The 25,612-nt window shown below is 41.1% G+C and overlaps 1 protein-coding gene across 5 annotated transcripts in view; it reads right to left on the bottom strand.

Annotated features, from left to right (window-relative positions):
- The window catches only part of LOC112112032 (cAMP-regulated phosphoprotein 21), a 265,123-nt gene that overhangs the window by 95,315 nt on the left and 144,196 nt on the right, over window positions 1-25,612 (bottom strand). For 3 of the 5 annotated variants that reach the window (XM_026663466.2, XM_026663467.1, XM_026663465.2), the window contains exons 10-13: window positions 18,286-18,394; window positions 16,328-16,429; window positions 9,641-9,678; window positions 2,997-3,056 (exon numbers count right to left, since the gene is read on the bottom strand). In XM_026663466.2, coding sequence (XP_026519251.1) covers window positions 2,997-3,056; window positions 9,641-9,678; window positions 16,328-16,429; window positions 18,286-18,394 — 309 coding nt within the window. The remainder of the gene's footprint in view (window positions 1-2,996; window positions 3,057-9,640; window positions 9,679-16,327; window positions 16,430-18,285; window positions 18,395-25,612) is intronic. The other 2 variants (XM_026663468.2, XM_026663469.2) reach the window with 2 other exon arrangements.

The following is a 25,612-nucleotide window of genomic DNA, read 5'->3' as shown; positions in this document are numbered from 1 at the left end:
CATACATTTTTAACAGCGAGGGTAATTAATCACTGCAATGATTTACCAAGGGCTGTGATGGATTCTCCATCACAGGAACATTTTAAATCAAGACTGGATGTCTTTTATGCTGTAGTTCAAATAGGAACTAATTCAGGGAAGTTCTACAGCCTGTGTTATCCACGAAGTCTGACCAGATGATCTCAATGTTCCCTTCTTGCTTTATAATCTACAGCCTATAAATCTGAGGATTAATTTTGACTTCTTCCTTTCCCTTAGCTCACATATCTAGGTCATAGCCAAATCCCACCCCCTTTTCCTCCTCAACATCTCCAGGATCTGTCCTTTCCCGTCATCCTCCCAACCCACATCCCCATAATCAAGTTCCTTATTGAGGCATTTGTCACATCCTTCCTCTTTCAGGCCACCCAAACAAACACATTGCCTCTCTTTAGCCCATATTACACCTGCTAGCTTCCTATTTGCCCACTGATTTGAACATGTCACTTCCCTGCAAGCCCCTCCATCAGCTTCCCCTCTATTTAATCAAATTTAAACTTTCTATCACTAACTTCAAAGGCATATATAAACTCTACTCTTCCCTACTTATCCTCCCTTGTTATTAGTGTGCACCCTGTTCCCACTCCACTGACGTTCCCACTCTTGTTTCCCAATTGTCAGCTTCTCTCACAATCACAAATAGAGCTTCCCGCCTTGAGGCCCACTACTCATGATACAACCCCCCAGCATGGCTGCCACTCCAACCACATTTAAGTGCCTCTTAAAGACCCTCTTCTGCCATGCTGCTTACAGTGAATCACTATATGTTTCCTTCCCCTGTCCATCTGCCTGCACAATCTTTGACTGTGAACATCTTGGAGGTAACGACTGCCCGTTCTTGAATGGCTGCAAAGCATCCTGCACATGGTGGTTGCTAGCATAAACAAAAATAATAATTCCAAGTACACAATGAGCCGAGAGCAGAAGGCTAAGAGCAGAATTTGGCTTATTATGAATAGTTTACAAACTGCCTCCAAATGAAAAACAAAATGCCTTTCACAGCTGTGTAAAAACTCAAAGCAGAACTTTTGTGAGTTTTTGACTAGATTTTAGTACTTTGCCATTTCACAACATTTTCCATAAGTGAAAAGCAAAGGGTGCTTGCCTTGGTTGCTGTTGTTTGAATACTGGGGTGTTATTTTTTGTTGTTGTTGTTGCTTCCAGCAAAAACAGCTTCTGTTTTTCATTTAGAGAACCTGAGAACTGTGTTATTGTGGAGGTGAAAGAACTGAATGTCAAAGATCCAGACAAGCTTAGTGTATCGCTTGGCCTTGATCAGAGTCTTACAAAGATGTGATCAGCAGTGTTTACTGTCAATTTTTGGGAAACCAAACAATGGGAGAGCACAGCAGAAATACCACAGATGCAATAAAATAAAATAAAAAAAGGAAAAGATTTCAAAAGAAAAAATAGTTTTTAAATTTTAACAAGAAAGACGACTATATGGGCAAGCATTACTTGCTGATTCTGTTACATTCTCCTGCTTTAAAAAACAATGGCCCTTTTGTATTTATGTTTTCGTAAAAGAGAGAGAGAGAGAAATGAAGTACGGCTGTATCCTGATGACCTGAAATCTCATTATCTGCAAAACTGGGTTATCCAAAATTCCTTCCTGTCCTGCAAATCCAGAATTGATTTAGAAACCGACATTAATTACTATGAACCTCACTCTATCTGAAGATTGGATGCGCCCCATCCCAAGATACTCAGATAAGCAAGGTTGGCCTGCACTATTGGAAAAAGATAATTTATCTATTGCCTGAGGCAATAGACTGTGGATCTGTCTGTGATGGATCCACTGGTCACAACACCATCCCTTCCTTGGCCCAGCCTTATTCTACCTTCCAGCCCTGCTGTGTAGGGATCCCCAAAGACCAGCATGGGCTTCTCAAATCCTGCCCCCAAAACAGGAAGAGTGCATACTACATGCTGAGAAACAAACATATACACTCTCTCTCTCTCTCACACACACACACACACACACACACACACACACACACACACACACACACAGAGTAAAGAAATAATACCACCTAGTTATCCATGTGTTATGTAGGTTAAGTCCTATATTTTCCAAAGTCTTTACTATTTTTGCATACTCAGTTTGAGACACGTAGTAGGAGGGGCCTAGTTTTCAGAGTTGTTCAGCACATGCATTCCAAATTATTTAAACTGGAGCTGTGAGTGGTCACCACTTGTAAACATCAGTCCTTTACTAGATGTCTCAACTTGAGTACTTAAGTAAGGTGGTAAGGTCTTCTATTGACCCGCCCTGCTGGAAGGTGTGGAAACTCTCTATGAAAATGTGAACTGACTGCTGTTGATTCACAGTGATATGTGAAGCCTGTTAACTCCACTATAGATATTAAGGAGTGGATCTCTGGAAAAAGGGAATTAGCATCCGGAACCGAAAGAACATAGAAGAAAACCCTAAAAAAAGTACATCTTGGGGGAAGAAGCCTCACCCAAGCTTTATTAAGTGCTACTTCTCTTTCAACTGGCAATAAAATAATCACAAGAAATGGGGTGAGTTTGGGTGCCAATCCAACAGTGTGTGTGTGTGTGTGTGTGTGTGTGTGTGTGTGTTTTGTATTAGAGCAGATTGGTGCTAGTCCATTCACAGGCACCCCAAATTGCTGCTCCCCAAATTCATGGACAATTTTGGAAATCTAGATCTAAGGTCCTGATCCAAATCCCATTCAAGTCACTGGAAAGACTCCTATTGTATTCAGACTTTTGAAGCAAGACTTTCCCAAAGTCACATGGGTGGTATGGATAAAATCAGGATTAGAACTCAGTTGTCCTGACTACCAGTCCTGTGTCCATAATTCCTCTCCATACATACACCTGTACACCCACACCTATTAAGATACTTGTTTCCATCTATGTGGACATGGATAAACTCACAAGTGAAAGTTAGTTGGAAAGAAATCTTTATTAAAGTAAACCATACAAACCTAAATAGCTGTCTTTTCTTATGGGTGTCATTGCATATACTGTTGTCTTCCAAGAGCCTACTGAAAATGAAAAGAAAAGAAAGATTATGGTAATAGACCTGGGAGTTTTAATGATATATTCAACTTCACGTCTTTAATGTTAAATCCCATTTTGCTCCTTAGCAACAACTTCTAGTTTTCTGTACCCATACTTAAAGAAATGAAACTAAAGTCACTCCTATTTTGACCTCATTGGAGTTATTCCCAGGATGATTTTGTCCCAGGACGGTCTTTCTGTGATGCTAATTGTGCCATAAAAACCTGCCAGCAAGAGGCTGGAAATCTTTTACCACTTCCTGATAATAAACAAATTGCAACTCTCAGAAGCCAAAGAAAAACACATGGTTTTTTTATTTCTTAAAGAAAATAAACCCAGCTATACCTAATAAGACCTAAAAACCCAATTCAGCAAAATACTGTACATGCTTAATTTTAAGAACATTGTAAGTCCCACTGAAGTCACTGAAGCTTGAAGAAATGCTCGGGTGAACTGATGAATAGAAGTGGTGTGAAGCACATGTTTAAGGCCTTGATTCAGCAAAGCATTTAAACACATGCTTAACTTCATGTACATTCAATCCTTCCAGTCAAGGGGAGGGGCCCAGGAAGAGACAGATACATCCTGGAGGTGAATGCCTGGCTGCGAAGATGGTGTTGCCAGGAGGGCTTCAGCTTCCTTGACCATGGGATGCTGTTCCAGAAAGAAGGACTGCTAAGAAGAGATGGGGTCCACCTATCGAGGAAGGGGAAGAGCATATTTGGATATAGACTGGCTAACCTAGTGAGGAGGGCTTTAAACTAGGTTCGAAGGCGGCAGTTGTCCAAAGCCCACAGGTAAGTCAAGAACATGGAGACCTGGGAGAAGGTTCAGAGCATGGGCTGTTATAGCAGGGATAAACGAGAGACAGGACAAAACTGGGGAAGAGGGAATCAAATCAGAATCTTAGATGTTTGTATACTAATACAAGAAGCATGGGGAATAAGAGGGAAGCACTCAAAATGCAGGTAAATAAACACAACTATGACATAGTTGGCATCATAGAGACCTGGTGGGATAATACACATGACTGGAATATTGGTATAGAAAGGTACAGCCTGCTCAGGAAGTACCGGCAGGGAAAAAAAGAGAGGAAGTGTTGCCTTATATATTAAAATGTATACACTTGGGCTGAGATTGAGATGGAAATAGGAGACAGACTTGTTGAAAGTCTCTGGGTAACGATTAAAGGGGTAAAAAACAAGGGTGATGTCATGGCAGGGGTCTACTACAGACCATCTAACCAAGAAGAAGAGGTGGATGAGGCTTTTAAACAGCTAACAAAATTATCCAAAGCACAGGACTTGGTGGTGATGGGGGACTTCAACTACCCACACATCTGCTGGGAAAATAACACAGCAGGGCACAGATTATCCAATAAATTCTTGGAATGTATTGGAGACAATTTTATATTTCAGAAGGTGGAGACAGCTACCAGGGGAGAAGCTGTTCTAGATTTGATTTTGACATAAGGAGGAACTGGTTGAGAATTTGAAAGTGGAAGGCAGCTTGGGTGAAAGTGATCATGAAATGGAAGAGTTCATGATTCTAAGGAATGGTAGGAGGGAGAACAGCAAAATAAAGACAATGAAGGCAGACTTTAGCAAACTCAGGGAGTTGGTAGATAAGATCCCAGGGGGAGCAAGTCTAAGGGGAAAAACAATAGAAGACAGTTGGCAGTTTTACAAAGAGACATTATTAATGGCACAAGAGCAAACTATCCCACTGCGGAGGAAAGATAGGAAGTATGGCAAGAGACCACCCTGCCTTAACCAGGAGATCTTCAATTATCTAAAAATCAAAAACGACTCCTACAAAAAGTGGAAACTAGGTCAAATTACAAAGGATGAATATAAACAAGTAACACAAGTATGTAGGGATAAAATTAGAAAGGCCAAGGCACAAAACGAGATCAAAGTAGTCAGAGACATAAAAGGTAACAAGAAAACATTCTACAAATACATTAGAAGCAAGAGGAAGACCAAGGACAGGGTAGGCCCGTTACTCAATGGGGGAGGGGAAATAATAACAGAAAATGTGGAAATGGCAGAGGTGCTTAATGACTTCTTTGTTTCGCTTTTCACCAAGAAAGTTGATGGTGATTGGACATCTAACGTAGTGAATGCCAGTGAAAATGAGGTAGGAACAGAAGAGGCTAAAATAGGAGAACAAGTTAACTAATTCATCCAAGGAATTTTTGTCTTCAGATCACCAAGGTCTGATGAAATGCATCCTAGAATACTCAAGGAGCTGACTGAGGAGATACCTGAGCCATTAGCGATCATCCTTGAGAAGTCACGGAAGACGGGAGATATTCCAGAAGACTGGAAAAGGGCAAATAGAGTGCCCATCTATAAAAAGGGAAATAAGGACAACCCAGTGAATTACAGAGCAATCAGCTTAATTTCTGTACCCGGAAAGATAATGGAGCAAATAATTAAGCAATCAATTTGCAAACATCCAGAAGATAATAAGGTGATAAATAAAAGTCAGCATGGATTTGTCAAAAACAAATTGTGTTAAACCAACCTGACAGGGTAACAAGCCTTGTGGATGGGGGCGGGAAGCAGTAGATGTGGTATATCTTGACTTTACTAAAGCTTTTGATACTGTCTCAATGACCTTCTCATAAACAAACTAGGAGAATGCAACCTAGATGGTATAAGGTGAGTGCATAACTGGTTGGAAAACCATTCCCGGAGAGTAGTTATCAGTGGTTCACAGTCATGCTGGAAGGGCATAACAAGTGGGGTCCCACAGGGATCAGTTCTGGGTCCGATTCTGTTCAATATCTTCATCAATGATTTAGATAATGGCATAGAGAGTACACTTATAAAGTTTGTGGACGATCTGGGAGGGGTTGCAAGTGCTTTGGAGGATAGGATTAAAATTCAAAGATCTGGAGAAACTAGAGAAATGGGTCTGAAGTAAATAGGATGAAATTCAATAAGGACAAATGCAAAGTACTCCATTTAGGAAGGAACAATCAGTTGCACACATACAAAATGGGAAAAGACTGCCTCGGAAGCAGTGCTGCGGAAAGGGATCTGGGGGTTATGGTGGACCACAAGCTATATATGAGTCAACAGTGTAATTCTGTTGCAAAAAAAGCGAACATCATTCAGGGATGTATTAGCAGGAGTGTTGTAAGCAAGACACGAGAAGTAATTCTTCCGCTCTACTCTGCTCTGATTGGGCCTCAATTGGAGTATTGTGTCCAGTTCTGAGCGCCACATTTCAGGAAGGATGTGGACAAATTGGAGAAAGTCCAGAGAAGAGCAACAAAAATTATTAAAGGTCTAGAAAACATGACCTATAAGGGAAGACTGAAAAAGTTGGGTTTGTTTAATACGGAAAAGAGACGACACAGGGGAAATGATAACATTTTTCAAGTATGTTAAAGGTTGTTACAAGGAGGAGGAAGAAAAATTGTTTCTCTTAACGTCTGAGGATAGGACAAGAAGCAATGGGCTTAAATTGCAGCAAGGGAGGTTTAGGTTGGACATTAGGAAAAAACTTCCTAAGTGTCAGGGTCGTTAAGCACTGGAATAAATTGCCTGGGGAGGTTGTGGAATCTCCATCATTGGAGATTTTTAAGAGCAGGTTAGAGAAACACCTGTCAGGAATGGTCTAGATAATTAGTTCTGCCACAAGTGCAGGGGACTGGACTAGATGACCTCTCGAGGTCCCTTCCAGTTCTATGATTCTATGAGTAGTCTTACTGACTTCATGTGCTTAAATTTAATTGTTTATGTGTCTTACCTGATCAGGGACTTTGGAAACACCAGAACTGTTTAAGTTCACATGCATGTGTGCGCAATTTAATGAACACACAAGTGGTGGCCAGAGGATGCAGGTCATACCAGAGGTGAAAGTAAGTCAGTATGCTCCGGTATGGCGTACCGGCAAGAGCCAGTGCGCCGTACTGGGGCAGATCAGCTTCCCCTGCTGCTGGGAGCCCCAGGCCCTTTAAATTGCCGCCAGAGCCCTGCTGCCGGAGCCCTGGGGAAGCGGCAGCGGGGCGTGGGCGGCGATTTAAAGGGCCCAAGGTGCCTGCCGCAGTTACCGCCCCGGACCCTTTAAATCGTCCCCAGAGCCCTGGGGTAGCGGCGGTGGGGTTCCGCCGGCTATTTAAAGGATCCAGTGCTGCGGCAGCTGCTACCGCCCCGGCCCTTAAAATAGCCGCCAGAGACCCGCCACTGCCTTCCCCAGGGCTCCGGCAGCAGGGCTCTGGGGACGATTTAAAGGGTCCGGGGCTCCAGTAGCCGCTCATAGGGGATAGCTTGGTGGTTTGAGCATTGGCCCGCTAAACCCAGGGTTGTGAGTTCAGTCCTTGAGGAGGCCATTTAGGGATCTGGGGCAAAAAAATTGGTCCTGCTAGTGAAGGTAGGGGACTGGACTTGATGACCTTTCAAGGTCCCTTCCAGTTCTATGAGATAGGTATATCTCCATATATTATTTATTATATTATTACTGCCCCAGGCCCTTTAAATCGTCCCCAGAGCCTGCTGGAGCCCTGGGGTAGTGGTGGCGGGGCTCCAGCGGCTATTTAAAGGGTCCGGGGCTGCGGAAGCCGCTACCACCCCGGCCCTTAAAATAGCTGCTGGAGCCCCGCCGCCGCCTCCCCAGGGCTCCGGCAGCAGGGCTCCGGGGACGATTTAAAGGGCCTGGGGTGGTAGCAGCAGCCGGAGCCCCGGGCCCTCTAAATCACCACCTGAGCCCCCAGCTGCCGCTGCTACCCAGGGGCTCCGGCAGCACGGCTCGGGTGGCGATTTAAAGGGCTCGGGACTCCCACTGCCGCTACCCTCCGGGGCCCTTTAAATTGCTACCCAAACCCCGCTGCTGGAGCCCTGGGATAGCAGCGGCAGGGCTCTGGCAGTGATTTAAAGGGCCAGGGGCTCCCAGCTGCCGCTACTGCAGCGGAGCCCCGGGCCCTTTAAAGCTCCGCCAGAGGCCGGGGCCTCCTCCGATGGTGATTTAAAGTGCCCGGGGCTCCAATGCGGTAGCAGCAGCTGGTAGCTCCAGGGGTGATTTAAAGGGCCCGGGGCTCCCAGCTGCTGCTACCACAGCCCCAGCCCCGGGCCCTTTAAATCCTGATTTAAAGGCCATGGCTCTTCTGGTAGAGGCCACGCCTCTTCTGATTGAGGCCCCACCCCCTCCTAAGGACTCCAGAGTACCGGTAAATCCTTTAAGTTACTTTCACCCCTGGGTCATACCCTGAGGGTACGTCTGCACTTACTTCCTGGTTCGGCGGCAGGCAATCGATCTTCTGGGATCGATTTATCGCGTCTTGTCTAGACACGATAAATCGATCCCGGATCGATCCCGGAAGCGCTCGCCGTCGACGCCGGTACTCTGGCTCGGCGAGAGGAGTACGCGGCATCGACGGGGGAGCCTGCCTGCCGCGTCTGGACCCGCAGTAAGTTCGGACTAAGGTACTTCGAATTCAGCTACGTTATTAACGTAGCTGAATTTGCGTACCTTAGTCCGAAGTGGGGGGTTAGTGTGGACCAGGCCTGAGTGTATTTGATAGCAGTGAGGATGGATATACGTAGTGCTTCTTTAAGATAAGCATTCACTCCTGCCCCACCCCTCCTTACCCCAATGATAGCCAATTCTAGTACTTGAGATCTGTACAGAACAATCCTTGGCCAGCACTACTCAAACATTCACAATGAATTTCCTAGCATTGAGGATCAGATTCTCCCCTGGAATAAATGGGTGCAGCTTCACTGATTTAAGCGGAGCTGTGCACATTTATGGCAGCTAAGAATCTAGCCCTTCACCTTTGTTATACACAGAGGGCTTTTTTGTTTGTTTGTTTTTTCTTTTAGTGTCAATAGATTTGTCATCGCAAGATTGTCCACAGGAGGCCATGATAGAGTAATGTAAAATAAGAGTTGTCTCAAATAATAACAACCATTATTGTTTCATTATTACCAGGGCCGGCTCCAGGCACCAGCGGAGGAAGCACGTGCCTGGGGCGGCAAATGCTAAGGGGCGGCATTCTGTCCATTCTTGGGGTGGCACAGTCCAGGTGGCTTTTTTTTTTTTTTTTGCTTGGGGCAGCAAAAATGGTAGAGCCGGCCCTGATTATTACTACACAGTAATAATAGTAGTCCTGGTTTTCAGAAGTGCAGAGGACCCACAAGTATGAGTGAAGGATATGAAGGTGTTCGATATCTCTGAAAATCAGATCCAATAGCAACAACAGAAACATTCCACATTTCTATAAAACTTTTCATCCAATAACTTCAATGCCTTTCACAAAGATTAACTAATTAGTTAAATCCTCTCAGCACTCCAGAGTGGTGGGTCATTGATAATCGATCATTACATTGGTGTTTTGCTGTTTTAACAAGCACTTTGTTTAACCTTAAATTCAACAGCTTTGGAAAGTGGCAAGCAACATCTGATATGCTCTTATATCACCATATATCTGAAGACGATCTAAGTACAAATCCCACTAAAGAGGCAAAGCCCTCAAATAAGTTGGATCACAAATTAATTCAACAATGAGTCTGAGACTAACAGCTACAATATTTTTTTTAAAAAAGCAATTTTTTACCTGTTTTCCACAAAAAGGTTTTCCTGGGAGCAAACTGACTGAAAAATAAAAAAAAAAAGGATTGAACCAAACATTCTATATATGTTCTATTGTCCAATTTCTTGCTTGATTTCAGAATTATCTTCCCCATTCAGGCTCAAGGGGATTTTCATTCATGCATCATTTGCATTTGTAGAAGACAAGAGGGGGGGGAAAAGTCAAGAATAAGGTCACACCAGTAAAATAATTCCCATGCATTACAATATGTTACTTGCAATTCATCTCAGTTTTGAAACAAACTCAGACTTCTCAGTCTTGGGATCAGAAGAGGCCAGATGTATACAAAGTGCTGACGTTTTGAAGGGAAACAGAAGCAGAAGGTTCCACTAGTCTGCCTACCAGCTAGCAATAAAGTGACACCATAACACACAGCTGCAGGGGAGGAGGACAAATGGGAGAAAAGCATGCAAAATGAGTACAGTTCTGCAAGGGAGTGGAGATGCTGTAATACTTAGAAAATATTACATAATTTAATTTCACAAACAGAGAGGAAACAAATGCACCTGGTACTGAGACATAAAATAAAAGCATTGTAAAAAGACCTCTCTTGGAGGATTTAGATTTTGGCCAAGGTGAGAGAGTAGGAAGAAATCAATCCTACTGGCAAGTATGCAGTTCTTTTAACATTCCTTAATTTTTTATGTTGAGAAATGAAGCTGTGCTCAATTTCCCATGAATAATTCTCTCCCCCTTTGATTTTTTTCATTTCCCTCCTACTTCATGTTCATTACACCAAGCGCACAGTTGTTGTCATTGGATTATATCTCCATGAGGTACTGAAGAAAAGACAGATAGTCCTTCCACTGAATTTAAACAAAAGGAAAGAGTGGAAAAAAAGGGGAGATCAGGTCCATTACTTCCATAACAATGGGACTCGGTTCATGGAATAATAGCATGCCATCATCGGGTATGTCAAATCCTAATGCCATAGAAAGTGCATTTATTTAGTATGTTCCTATTTTCAACAGGATTGATTCATGACTTGCTGGCTAAAAGCTGAACACATTTGTGTCCATTCCTGGGCTTCATCAAATATACAAGGCCAAATTCTCTGCTGGTGTAAACTGAGCTTAGCTCTATTGAAATATTATGCCAATTTTCACCAGCAGAGAATTTGGCCCACAATTTAAAATAATGCTGTTATTGTAATCTTTCCATTTAGTAGTGTTGTCAGAGTATATTGGGTGGGCATAGTTTGACAGAAAATGTGTCCGATGGTTCTTATTAATTGTATAGCTTCAGTGGCATGGGCTTCCCAAGCAGGATCCCATACAGGATCCTAACTAAATGAGCAGGACTAGTGGGGTAGATCGGTGGCGAGTTCTTTTCTCTGTAAGGCAAACCCTCAGGATACCAAGGATAAAATCCTGGCCCCACTAAAGTCAATGACAAAACTCTCATTGATTTTAACAGGGCCAGGTTTTCGCCCCAGGCTGAGAGGCCTAAGTGGAGTCACATGCCCTTTCACTATGGAGCACTGGGTTCCTTTGTACAATTGCTCCACTCCCTCTTCTCCCATTCTTAAGAGGCCCCTTCCAGGTCAAACAGGTTGCCAAAAAGTACATTTTCTTCTCTTTCTAATGATGAAAAGCAAAAAAGTCATCTTATTCCAACTCTTAACACAATGGTTTTCCTGTCTGCATAGACAGGATGGGCCAAATTTTCAAAGAGGCCTCACTTTGTCCTCCAACTGCACACATACGAGTTTTGTGCACCATGAGCTTTTGCATTGTCAATCTGCTAATGTGTGTATGCAGATGACTACCCAAGCAAAGCTGTACATGCCCACGGAGGCCATGTTTCGAAAAAATTTGCTCAGGAGCATTGCTGCTGTTCATGTCAGGCATAAGGATAAATAAGCACCAAGGATTTACATTTTATTAAAAACTTGAGAGATGTCTGTTACCTCTTCAGTATCTTGAAGAGTATCAGTGTAATCTGCATTACAGCCTTATGGACAGATTCAATGAAAACTCCGTTCATCTTCCATGCTGCAGAAGCTGGCACAAGGCCATACAATTCCTGGAATATCCATTTTTCAAGGCTGATGTGGGGCTCCATGGCACAGAAGACAGACACATTTTTATTATATTATCCTTATTATTAAAAATAAGAGGGCTTAAAAGCTTTGGGTAGCAATTTAGCTACTAGGAGGTCAAGATTCACTTTCCTTTTCTGCAGTATCAATAACTCTCAATTTAAAGTCCCAGGGAAAGCTTAAATAACCACAGCATAGCTTTTAAATCACCTTGCTGCCAGCTACAGATCTAAGGGAAGTCAAAACAAATCTAGAATGGGAAAAATGTTACACAAGATTATTTCCTCACTTCCTAAGGACCCTTGCAGTTTCTACACACTCAAAACTTCCATTCAGGTTCTATGATTGTCCTTCCTTCTGGAACCAATATTTTATCCATTCATTTGCAACCCCATTTTTAGCAGTCCCACAGCATTTTTTCTCCAGAGGGACATACATAAGCTCTAACAGCCTATTCTCCGGTCTTGTCTTCACTAGGAACAGAGTGAAGTTTTTCACCATGTGTTAGATAACAGGGTAATTAGCAGACAGTAATATCTTAGCATGGACAAGGCAGTTTGCAGTTTTCACATGTTAGCAAGGGGAGGTAAACAGTAGGCTCCCTACTATTGTTTACTTGAACCTGTTAATACCTGTGTAAACTACAGCCCCATTGTTTTCACTAGAATTGCAGCATGTGCTATGTGGTAAAAAAACACTTTTTTCCCCTAATATGTATACACCCTACAAGGATACATCTTTAGTGGTGAAACTCAAAAGCTTGTCTCTTTCACCAACATAATTGGTCCAATGAGATATTATCTCACCCACCTTTAATATCTTGGCCAATTATTTTTCAAAATGCTAACAGCAATTATAACGTAATTTGGATTAATAGACATCCATATTCAGGGCCCTGTGTATTCTGCAATTCTGCTGCAGTGCAATTTGCTGTAGACCCCTCCCATTGCTGCAGAACTGAAAAGAAGCTTTCATTAAAAATATATCAGGGGGTAGCCGTGTTAGTCTGTATCTACAAAAACAACAAGGAGTCTGGTGGCACCTTAAAGACTAACAGATTTATTTGGGCATAAACTTTCGTGGGTAAAAACCTCACTTCTTCTCACTCTATGCATCCGAAGAAGTGAGGTTTTTACCCACGAAAGCTTATGCCCAAATAAATCTGTTAGTCTTTAAGGTGCCACCAGACTCTTTGTTGTTTTTATTAAAAATATATGTTTCTAGTCCTCATGGTTTAAAAATAGCCTTGAAAAATGTGAACCTAACGTAACCAAGGCAATGTTTTATTGCTGGCAGCCTGAAAGGTTTCTAGAAGGTGGGAAGCTCCCCATCTATCTCAGTGTTGTTGAATCTGAGAACTAATAATGGCAATTAAAATGGCCCATGTTAACAATTTTCTTACCGCACATTTTAGCGGAAACATCAAATTAATGTGCTTCTCCTACAACCTCAAACTGCTCGTTGTGCTTCCCCAAATGCCAAAAGCTCCAATTGTCTGCTATCCCGTTGCCAAAACATCCAGTTCCCCCTAACACTGATGATGCAGTTATGCATCATCAATACAAAAATGTGCAGCATAATGAAAATGTGGGGAAAAGCATTAATTAAAGTGACATTAATATTGAAAGAAATGTCATAAGGAATATTGTACAGATGGCATTACATTGTCATATTTAATTCATTAAAACCTCCAATTTAAATTTAAAATGAAGCTGTGCATAATTTCTAGTATGATGCACTGGAGTGCTGCAGAATGAAGAGAATTTGATGCAGGTTTTATGTCCAGCCTGCTGCAGAGTAAGCAGGAGAATATTCATTAATTATTTTTGAGTCTGAAAAGCAGATATAACATCTGAAACATGTCTAGAGCTTTAGATTCATTTTTTTCCTTTTCAATTTTGTTCAACAAAAAGTTTTCTCCTGGACTGAAATCTCACCCAAATGGTTTCAACCTGAAACAAATATTTACAATTTGGTGTTATAGCAATCATCTTAGGACACCATCAGCTGCATTTGGGACACCTCTTCAGACACACTGTAATTAGAAGTGATGCATTTTAATACATTTTCTAAGGTTCACAATCAGGGTATTAACACAAATTTAACTACAGTGGTGTGAATAGCAAAGGGTAATAAAACTGTATGTCAGGCATGTCACTTCTGCACCTCACTTTCTCCATCTACAATTTGAGGGACAATAATGCTTAGATACCTACCTCACAGATGTGTTGTGAAAACTGATTAGTTAATGACTGTAGAGGGCTTTAAAAATATAAAGTGCTATATGTAAGTGGCTATATATGGTAGGCAGTCAATTGTGGTCATTTCTAAAATTGAAAATAAAGAATATATTACAATGCCTACCACCACATATAAATATTTCTACCATGCCAGAGAGGCTCTCATCTGTGAGGCATGCGCCACTCTGCAGCACAGCAAAGAAATACTTAGTTATTTGCATCATTAGTGTAGCCTGCTGAAATACAGTAATATGATTTATTGATGGCTCACTAATACCTGCAATAAGTAGAGAGAGAAAGCAAATGAGTGTGTATGAGAGAGAGAGAGAGAGGGAGAGATATCTGCATTGCTAACCTTTAAAAAAGGCGCAGTCCTAATCCATTGATATAGCTCCTGCCACAAGCCATGCTTTTACTCATGATAAAACCCCTTCTTGGCTAACCTGACAGATCGCATTAACCTTCTAGTTACGGCAATTAAAATTCTCACCACCTGCATTTGTCTTTCAAACTGAAGGTAAAGTATCGAAATAAACAACAAACACAGCAGCGTATTTTGGGATGAATGCTTAATAATTCAGAATCTCACCACGTCTTTCATGAACACTTAGGGCCACGTTCTCTGCTTCTAGCTGCCCTTATGATGCACAAACTAAGTCACTCTAGCAGCACCTTTCCCTACCTTGTCACTTGTTGCCATGTTCCAAATCTATCCCCTCTCTATCCCCTGCAGTTATCCATTTTTAAGGTATGCGCCTTTGTATGAAGTCAAAAACAGTAATTCGCTTATAGCAGACAAACAAGGACACAGCCATTTCTAGAATTTATATTGCAGCTGTATTGACATTAGGCTGCCATACTGAAGTGAAAATAAAAACAAAGAGCCAGCTAATACTGGGATTTTCTCAGGTCACAAGAACAGAAAATACTATGCTGAATATCTGTGCATAATTTTCCCTCCCAAATTGCATTTTATAATCAGTGGACTACTTGCTAAGTAGAGACGTTACTTATAAGTGAAGTCACAAGTGAGACAATACACACTCACATATTTACAGTATATTCTGCTTAAAACAAAGACAATCAGAAGAACTTGTAAGCATCAAGCTTAAAAAAAGTCATCTAAAAGCAACATGATTCCTTCTGTGACATGTGAACAGCTCTAATTTAAAAGGACACTGTCAAAAACAATTTTGCATAGTTTGTTTGTTTTGCCAGTATGATTTATACTGATTTTGTTGTTGTTGTTGTTGTTGTTATTCAGGGCTGTTCCCATATTCCTTGAACTGGTGAAACCTCCATTGAGATGCGACATGAACCAGGGAAAGAAGCAGGAATGTTCTCTTGGAAGACACTATCCTCACAGCACCCTGTCAGAGCTGATCCATACATCCCACTGGGAAATTATGGGGTAATATAGTGAACCCAGAAAGAAGGGGAACTGGCTGCAGACAGGATCTAATCAATTTATGTATTTAAGGAGAACGGGGATGAAGCCATAGAAGTTTGACATTTGCATGTCTTTACCTAGTAATTTTACTCGGTAAACTTGATTCCCAACCCCCACCCCCACCCCCCAGTAAAGCTGGGATTATTTTGCCTCTTTTTGTTTTACTCCCTTTATTGTCTTCCAACATCATTGTTTTTGACAGAAGAAATAGAGTTTCTTCATTAACCTATGTTCCCTTTACTACTTAGTTGGTCAGTGCAGCTAAATATTGAAAGGTCATGGATAACCAGTGGCTTTTGATTGTTTTTAATGTCTTGCTTCCAGAGTAGTTGAACTGACAAAAACAAAACAAATAGATTGACAGATCTGAGCAAGTTTAAGCAATGGCAAATATGAGGCTTAAATTAGTTGAGAGTGTCCATTTAAATCTGAAGAAGTGAGGTTCTTACCCACGAAAGCTTATGCTCCCAATACTTCTGTTAGTCTTAAAGGTGCCACAGGACCCTCTGTTGCTTTTTACAGATTCAGACTAACACGGCTACCCCTCTGATATCTGACATTTAAATCACTGCTCTTCTGCTTGCAAGCATTATAATACTGAACAGAACGAAACCTACACTGCGCACACACAAACATTTCCAGAAACAGGAAAAGGCCATTTAGACCAACATGCCTGCCCTGTTTTGGCTAATCTTCCTTCTACCTTCCTCCTTCACTAGAGCTCTCAATCACCTCCTGCTCCAGAAACCAATCTAGGTATCCCTTGAACTCATTTTACACCCTTTGGTTTAATCATCTTTCGCTACCATCTCCAGCTACACAGTGCAATCTTGCTGCAGTGTCAATGTCAGAAGGGGAGGATACTGTCTGACTACTGATAAAGATATGGCACCAAAGAGGCAATTAAAACAACTACTCACATCTTGTGCAAATATTCTCTCCCTCACTCTCTGATACTCCTCTTCTCTCTCTTCAATTGATTTACTTCGTCTGTCATCTCTAAATGGATGAATTCTGTTTTGCTGAGCAGAAAAAAAATCAGGAGGGTTATATAAGTTGAGCTGTTAAAACCTGCAGTTTAGAAACTGTCAGCTAAGAATAATAAATGTTCCCGTAAAAAAAAAAAAAAAAAAAGAAGAAGAAGTACAAAACAGATAGCTTTCAATTCTGAGGGGGAGTGTGAACCACTGTGTTATGCTGAGTACCCTAGGCTCTCAAGCTAGACGCTGCTGGAGTGTTCCTAGATCAAGTGGCTGAAATAAGGTTTTGTGCATGACTTTTGTGAGCCTGCAGTTCTGAATCAAGGCCTCTTCATCCCATGCCTTTTGCTTCTGACTGATCAGGAAAAGGCAGATTTTTTTATCTTCCCTACTGGCTGTGGGGAAGGAAGAGGCACAGAATACCTAACCATCCATGAAGCCAAGCAAAAGCATAGGGAAACAAAATGGTAGGAACTGATGATAAAACACTAAGAACCCTAAAAGATTACATCTATCACGATGATGATAAATTATGCTTTCCAGAATATTTTGCACAAGAGTTTTAACCCTTTCAGTACCAAGCCCAGCCTTTAATTCAACTTAGTGGGGAAAAAGAGCCATTTAAGCCTTTTAATGATCAACATTTTAGACAACAACAGTACATGAACATAATGGGGAGGGGGGGAACACCCTTCATGAAACACCTTGCTTGCAATTAGATTTTAACTGCAGCGCTGCTCCTTCTCCCACACTATGTTTTGTGTATATGATCATGCTGCTTGCCTTTGGTCCGCTCCCACATCCATTACTCACTAAACCTTTTTTTCAAAGCCAACTGAGATGCAGTGTAGCTGGGAAAGCTACTACACACAGCTGAAGGTAAAAGGAAAAAAGAAAAATAGTCTCTAATTAGAAGCAGGAGGCAGAGAAGCACTCAATGGCTTTGAGAGATTCACTGGAATCTATCACAGTAATGATAACCTGAGTGACAAAGCACACACTGTCTTACCTGTAGGAATTTTCTCAGAAAAGCAATTCCAGTGTTACAACCCCTTTTGATTTTTTTGTTTTGTCATGTATACATTTTGCACTGGATTAAAATGATTTTATGAACACAATGCTTACTTTTAGAAGGTTTTTTTTTTAAAATGCTGAATTTCAGTGGCGTGCAAACACACAGCTCCCTGACACTCTCCTACATGTAATGTATCAGACATGTCTAAGATAACAGTGTTGTGTCACAAGCAACACACGGAAGGGAAAAGTTCTGCCACAATACATGCAAAACAAGCAAATAAGTTACATAGACAATAAAATGTGATTGGGACAAGGGAGGGACAGGAACTAAAAGATTAAACTGCTATTTTTTGGGGGGAGGGAGGGGGGGGAGGATCAAAACTTATTTTAGGATGGTTTCAAAATCAACCTGACCTCACTATAACATGTTTGAGAGATTTGTCCTCCTTTATGGCTATCTCAGTTATCTTCGGTCCATACTGATATCCAGATCTGTATGTGTGTACACGTGTGGGTGTATATAACTGAAGGATAAAGCTGTAGGGAGTGGAACAACTGCCATAGTCACACAGACATTTGGAAATGCGACTGACAAAGCCTTCCAACCGCTTGGAACCTTTGACATTCCAACCCCCTTTCAACATGCAGCAAGTCCTGTGCCAAGCAAATCACCCATGCAAACCCACACACTGCCACTGCTAAAGCAACCACACTAGGGCTTGATGCTCTCCACTGTATGCCAAAGAGGAGGAGTGGGGTGGGGTGAGGGATGGGGAAAGGAAAGCGGAAGGGGGGAGCAACAACAAAAGAACAACAATAACATCAGTCAGCCCACCTTCGAAACAGAACAAATTTCAGCAACTCTCGAACCGAGAACCAACCTGATTGTCTTCTTTATCAATACTAGAGTTATCTCGCTTCAAGATAAATCGCTTCTGGGATTCTTCACCTTTTTCATCTTTTAAATGTTCAGAAAACCTTTGCTCTGGTCTGCCAGCAAAGTAAAACATATCAATAAAAAAAATCTGCTTCGTTGGGTTTTTTGTTTGTTTGTTTGTTTGTTTTAATTCTCGGCGCTCTTTGTTTTTCACAGAGCCACTTAGTGCAAAATTAGTTTATATTTGTTGTGGTTGGGAGATACTGACTACAGCTGTCTGATGAGGTTCTAATGCAGCTAACTGTTATTGCTATAAATATCTTTTGTTGTTGTTATGTAGGAAGGAATGTGAATGCAAAGTCTCAGTCATTAAGATACTCAGCCTCATCAACCCCTGTGACTGAAGGACAAGAAAACAAGTTAACATACAATATGTTAATTTGTTCCTTCAGTTGTCCTGACCTCCAGCTAAGCTGCAGCTGAATATGGCTTACCCACATTTATAAACAAGGAAAAACTGATAGAAATATTTTTATAGAACTTCTCACTCCTAATAAATCAAACTGGTAATTGGGGAGGACCTAGTGGTATTTTGTTTAAACAAATAATTATCTAGTGGCTCATAAATGGGGAAATATTTCAGAACAATCAAATAGTATTGATTAACCAATTGATTTTAAACTCATCCAGGCTTTTTTTTTTTTTTTTTAAATGGCCAAATACTGCTGGCTAAGAGCTTAACATTTCTAGGTTCAGTAACTGGGAATAACTGCTCTGTATTCTTCTCCACCTTGTATAAAAAGGAAATGCTAAGAAGTGTCTCATGTCCTGGAGCTAACAATTATCAGAATTTGTTTCTTTTAGTGACATTTCATTCTTCTGATATACTTCATCTTGTGTCTGGTCTTAATGTCCTGCTTTTGAGTTGTCTGCCAAGGCTTCATTATACCATAAATTGGTTAACAAAATAGTAATACATTTTGTGATGTGATGACAGACTGCTAATTCAATAGCATCACAATTCTGGGAATACAAAACTTATCTAAAGAAAGGGGCTCATCTGCCCCTCGGCACACGTGTGTTAATTCTGATAGTGTTAACAGGAAATTTATGTTTGTCAGTGAAGAACAGAGTACTTAGGGATCATACACCATACAATGATGCATCCAAACTGTGTGCAAAATTCCCATTGACATGGTGAGGAAACTGGAGACAGAATTTATCTTATCTTGTCTTTTCAAAAATTCAAAAATCAGTACTGTAAAATAATGCCCAAAAATCCTCACAACCTTTTACATTCAAAAATGCTGTTTTAATCCAGATGTACAAATCAACCACCATTTTACTGACACACTGTTCAAACTAACACTCTGCTGATTATAATGCACAGTGTTGGAGTTATACCAGAGTGAAACATAACACATATTTGTGCCACATTACAATTAATTACCAAATGTACAGGAAAAGCTTGTAATGAACTATGGTAAATGCAAAACTCACAAGGTGGTAACTTTCCTGACATGCTTTTATTTATGAATTTACGTGAATTTTGGAGGGCTCCAATAACTTCTGTTCACGGCCTTCATTTTTGTGCAAAGACTGCAATTTGGTTCAGAAAACAATGACCCGATTTCCAGAGATACTGAGCATCCAATAATTCAACATACCTCTACAGGAGTTGTGGCTAATCAGCACCACTGGAAATTGGGTCCATAACATAGAAAGTTTCAGATTCTCCTGGTGTTCCACTTTGTTCTTTTCTGAAGATTTCTGGAAAGTGCAAAGGTGTGTGCTCACTTGTATAGTTTTCTACTGTAATGGACAGTACAGTGCAGTGATGCTGCTTGTAAAGAGAAAGCCTACCAATGTAAATAGGATATTACAGATTATATTCTGCCTTCATTCCCATTAATGGGTATTATACTTAAATTGTCAGGAGAAGAAGAGACCCTCAAAAATTCTGCTTTAAAATGAGCAAGTGAAAAAGTTCAGAGGTTAAAAAAATATATAATCTATCTTCCATAAGTGACAGCACAATTAAAGGACAAACAGATAAAACCATTGCATTAGGACTGGAGGGAGGGCCAGTGTGGAGCTTACAGTTGTAAATCTATATTTTGAGTGTTTCAGTTTGTCTGGGGTTTACTGAACAAAAGAAAGAGGGAAAAAACAAATGATCTAATTGTATCAAAGTCAAGAAAATAGACTTTTAAAATCCATTTGGTAAACATCCTCTGTAATTACTGCTTTATACAAATGTCTTATCCATGTAGATTCATACTTTAACATTCTTTTAATTCTGTATTTTTAAATAAAATACCAAAAATGAAGAGACCACCATTATGATGAAATAATCCCTTGCTAATTCCACCTCTCCACAGGTCATTTTGGGAAGCATGAGTACAAAATATGATCCCAATCCAGTAACTTCATTTATTTATATATTCATTCATTCATTCTTAAAACCACAAAGAAAATTCAAACAGCTTATTTCCTAAATTAAACAAAAATACAAGGCTGAGATATTGGGCCTTGATCTTGAAAGGGGAACTGTATGGGCAGATCCCTGTGCACATGTGGCACCTTACTGACTTCAATGGCACTTCATGTACTGCTGCAGGATCTGCCCGTATGGTTCTCCCTGCAACATCGGTGCCTTGGATGCCAGGTTTCAGCCTAGAATGAAAATGCAGAGGTAAGTTAGAAAATAAAGACCAGAACAAGAATTTCCATAAGAAATGCTGAGGGACAACCTTCATCTCCCAACAGAAACATAACATAAAAACCCTGTAAGATTATTTAAAAATGCTTCTACCAATAAAATTATATGTGCTTTGTTAATTGTATAATGGGGCCAAAAGACCCTAACCTAAACCAATCTACAGGCCTCAGTCTTCAATGAAAATGAACTCTTAAATAAACACCTGCGTTCAGAAAAGAACATTCACAAAAAGGAAGTCCCTGCCCCAAAGGGCTCACACACTAAGTGGACAATATATAGACCAAAGGCCCAGCCCTGTAAGATATGGAATATGGGAATTCTAATGAAAACCAATGAGAGTCCTAGGCACAAAGCTTGAAGGATAAGGCTGCCAATGATCATATGTTATGATTATTTCATTTCATGTTTTATTTACTCGATGGAATCTGGTACATTACTTTAAGAAGTTTTGAGTGAATTCATTGCTCATGAAAGGGAAGGACAGATAACATACCGGTAATTCTGAATCTGAATGTGGGTAGCCATAGCATTAGTACGTTCTGCTAATTCACCTCATTTGGGACCTGAATTGTAACAAACACCTTCCCCTCTCCTTTATGCTCTCTTACACCTGAGTCATTCTGAAGCACAGCCTTTAAAATGTACCAAACTGTGGGGTGGTTGTGGACACATGGGAATGAATTTTCAGTTGTGGTAGAAGCCAACTCAGTTCAAAGAATGGCCTCAATTTGTGAATTCACAATTTTGCACACTCCGTTGCTTGCACTTATTCACTACTGCTTGTGAATATTTGGTGTTTTACATAGCCCCAAGTGATAATGTAAGAAAGTTAACTTCCATTTAAACAAAAAAAGGAAGGGTGAAACACTGACACTGTTTAAATCAATGGGAGTTTTGCAGTTTGGGGCTTCAGTGGGACCAAGATTTCACTCTAAGTTTCTAGCCCAGGGGTCGGCAACGTTTGGCATGCGGCTCGCCAGGGTAAGCATCCTGGCGGGCCGGGCCAGTTTATTTACCTACTGACGTGGCAGGTTCGGCCGATTGCGTCCTCCACTGGCTGCGGTTCGCCATCCCGGGTCAATGGGGGCGGCGGGAAGCGGTGCAGGTGAGGGATGTGCTGGCCGCGGCTTCCCGCCGCCCCCATTGGCCCGGGACGGCGAACCGCGGCCAGTGGGTGCCGCGATCGGCCGATCCTGCCGCGTCAGTAGGTAAATAAACTGGCCCGGCCCACCAGGGTGCTTACTCTGGCAAGCCGCGTGCCAAATGTTGCCGACCCCTGTTCTAGCCCTAGTGACTGCAGAGAAAAGCTTGAAAACGTGACTCAAACACACCTTAAAAGGCTTAGAAATCAACAGACAAATAAAAAAATTTAAATGTATTATTTTATATATATATATTTTAACCCAATCATGTTTGTTTTGGGGTCTGACTCATTGCTTGGGGTTTGCAATACTGTAAAGTTGAAGAAAACAAAGAAGTGTACCTATACCTTGTACTACTCCTTGAGGAAATTTGAAAGGTTATTTCTTACTCAGTATTATTTTTCTGTCATTATTCTCTTCTACTGTAAGACCAAATCAGGACAAGCTGACTCTGATGTACAAACAACATATGTACTATACTGACTAAAATTCTCTAACAAGTTTCCTGTAAATCTATGGAATAATTATTTATCTGTTTCATAGAAGACATTGCTTATTTTTAGCTCCTTGACCTTCAAGTCCACATATAGTATAGTATGTAAACAAAGGAATCATTTCCATTCTAAGGGGTAGGAAAGTCTAACCATATGAAGCAAAAGACCAAAAAGAAAAATATATTGAAAATAATTTTTTAATGGAAGGTATGGCATAAAGGGATAGTATGTGTACAGTATATTTTGTTGTAGGTCTATTATCTGTTATGAATTCAGCACATATCAATTAATTTATATAAAGATACAGATATACATATACACGGCGATTTTAGTGTTTAAAGAAAGGCCCAAGATTGACAACAGTGGAAACCGAAGTCCCCTATTTATTCACTTTATAAATAGAGCAGGGACAGTGGAAGCGCTAATTTACCTAAACCACTCTGTTAACATGTCCTGTGCCTGACCTTAAAAGACCTATCTCACATTGTCAAAGGATAATTCTGGTTCCATAACCATTTATTCGTTGGCATCTACCAAAGATATCAATGCCAACAAGGTTGTTAATTAATGCCAGGTGCGACAGTGTGCGGCATACTGTGCAGTCCTGTCTTTCCTATTGCTCAACAGCCTGCCATATGAGGAGAGATTAATAAGACTGGAACTTTTCAGCTTGGAAAAGAGACGACTAAGGGGGGAATATGATAGAGGTCTGTAAAATCATGACTGGTGTAGAGAAAGTAAATAAGGCTACGTCCTCACTACGGGGGGTGGGGGGTCGATTTAAGATACGCAAATTCAGCTACGCGAATAGCGTAGCTGAATTCGACGTATCGGAGCCAACTTACCCTGCTGTGAGGACGGCGGCAAATCGACCTCCGCGGCTCCCCCGTCGACGGCGCTTACTCCTACCTCCGCTGGTGGAGTACAAGCGTCGATTCGGGGATCGATTGTCGCGTCCCGACGAGACGCGATAATTCGATCCCCAAGAGATCAATTTCTACCCGCCGATTCAGGCGGGTAGTGTAGACGTAGCCTAAGGAAGTGTTATTTACTCCTTCTCATAACACAAGAACTAGGGGCCATCAAATGAAATTAATAGTCAGCAGGTTTAACAAACAAACGGAAGTATTTTTTCACACAACACACAGTCATCCTGTGGAACTCCTTGCCAGAGGATGTTGTGAAGGCCAAGACTATAACAGTGTTCAAAAAATAACTAGATAAATTCATGGTGGATAAGTCCATCAATGGCTATTAGCCTCTGTTTGCCAGAAGTTGGGAATGGGTGACGGGATGGATCACTTGGTGATTAACTGTTCTGTTCATTCCTGGCCACTGTCAGAAGACAGGATACTGGGTTAGATGAACCATTGGTCTGACCCAGTATGGCTGTTCTTATGTTCTTATCTACTTTTAGTTCTATTCTAATTTTAAAAACTTTCCATAAGGCCATTGTGAAAAATCAAATACAGCAATGCAATTGTGCATTAAAAAAGAGACTGAAATGTACTAAGCAAATGTCAATTTAAAAGGTCAAAGATATAGTATAATTTGTCTGAACTTGTCAAATTCTATGCAGGCTTGCACTTGTGTTTCCTGGTTACCCTGTACATAAACGTGGCTATATTCTTGTGTTGACATGCATATAAGAAAATCCAAAGACTTGGTTAGGAGACAGAATGTAACAACTATGTTTTCATCAATATGACCCAGCACAGGAGTTAGTGCATCTAATTTAGCAGCTACAGGATCAGTCTAAATGGGTTTACTGCCTTGTCACCTTCCTGCACATTAATTCAATTGATGTTTCCTACAATTGTCAGGTAGATCATTAGAGGTGTATCTTTCCATACAACCTTGTACACAATCCAAGGAGTTTAGGTCTGGACAATTATTGCAACTGTATATTAAATCTAAGGGTTTTTATTAGCCAATGGAATCTTTGACCAGGATGCTACAAATCTACTCAGAAGTGTTTATGTATGATGTGGTTTTAGTTGTTTAATGATGGACCCTTATATAAACTATTTTTGCAGTAGGTCTCCTTCCTTTAAGACCTCAGAATATGAATGCACTGTTTGTAAAGATAAATTTACAGGGCTGGCTCCTCTGCTGGTAGAAATCATCAAAATCAATTTCTACCAGAAAAGGATCTGGCCCAATGTCTGTGCTTTGTTTTCTTGACAGTCGCTACTCTTGAAGTACCAGACTGCCCTCTCCTGTGGTAAATCTTTAGGGAAGAGACAAAGGGGTTGGCTGCACTAACACTTTATCATCACTGTGAGATTCCCCTCACAGAAGTCCTCTAAATATTTCTGCCAGTGCAGCAAGCCTGCCTTCTAGCAGAACCCCCCAATCTTCACTGGCGCATTTGCCCTCCCACAACTCCCTGTCAGCACAGCTCCACAGCACTCCCCTAGCTATGGCTGCCACCAGGACACCCTAACGCAAAAGGGGCCCCATGGAAAGTGTAATACAGCTTATTGTGGTACTCCATGGCACAGCAGAACATAGCATCAGGGGTACTCAGCTCCCAGTTTACCCATAGAGTGGGCAGAGACAGCTATATAGTGGAAGTGGATGTCAGATGCTGGAGGACAGTACCAAGCTTCTTTCCTGAAGATGAGAGCGGATACTGGAGGAGTGAGTAGGAATTTGCCATGCCTTCCTCAGACAACATGTGACATGACAGGAAAGAAGGGAAGGAGATAATAGGAAAGAGTAAGGTCCATATGAGTTACTCTCCATCTCCTTTTCTGTAGATGGTCTCAGCTAAACTTTCCCAAACTTTTTTAAAGTTAATAGATTCATAGATTTTAAGATCAGAAGGGACCATTATGATCATCTAGTTTGACCTCTTGCATTACACAGATCATAGAACCTCATTATAACTTCTGGTGGAGCAAGAGCGCGTGTTTGAGAAAGATATCTTGCCTTAATTTAAAGATTTCAAGTGATGGAGAATCCACCTTA

This window comes from Terrapene carolina, unplaced genomic scaffold (genome assembly GCF_002925995.2).
Source record: "Terrapene carolina triunguis isolate 2854851 unplaced genomic scaffold, T_m_triunguis-2.0 Scaffold33715, whole genome shotgun sequence".
Taxonomy (NCBI): Eukaryota; Metazoa; Chordata; order Testudines; family Emydidae; genus Terrapene; species Terrapene triunguis.
Note: the sequence above shows the minus strand (reverse complement) of the source record. Positions and strands in the feature narration are given on the sequence as shown.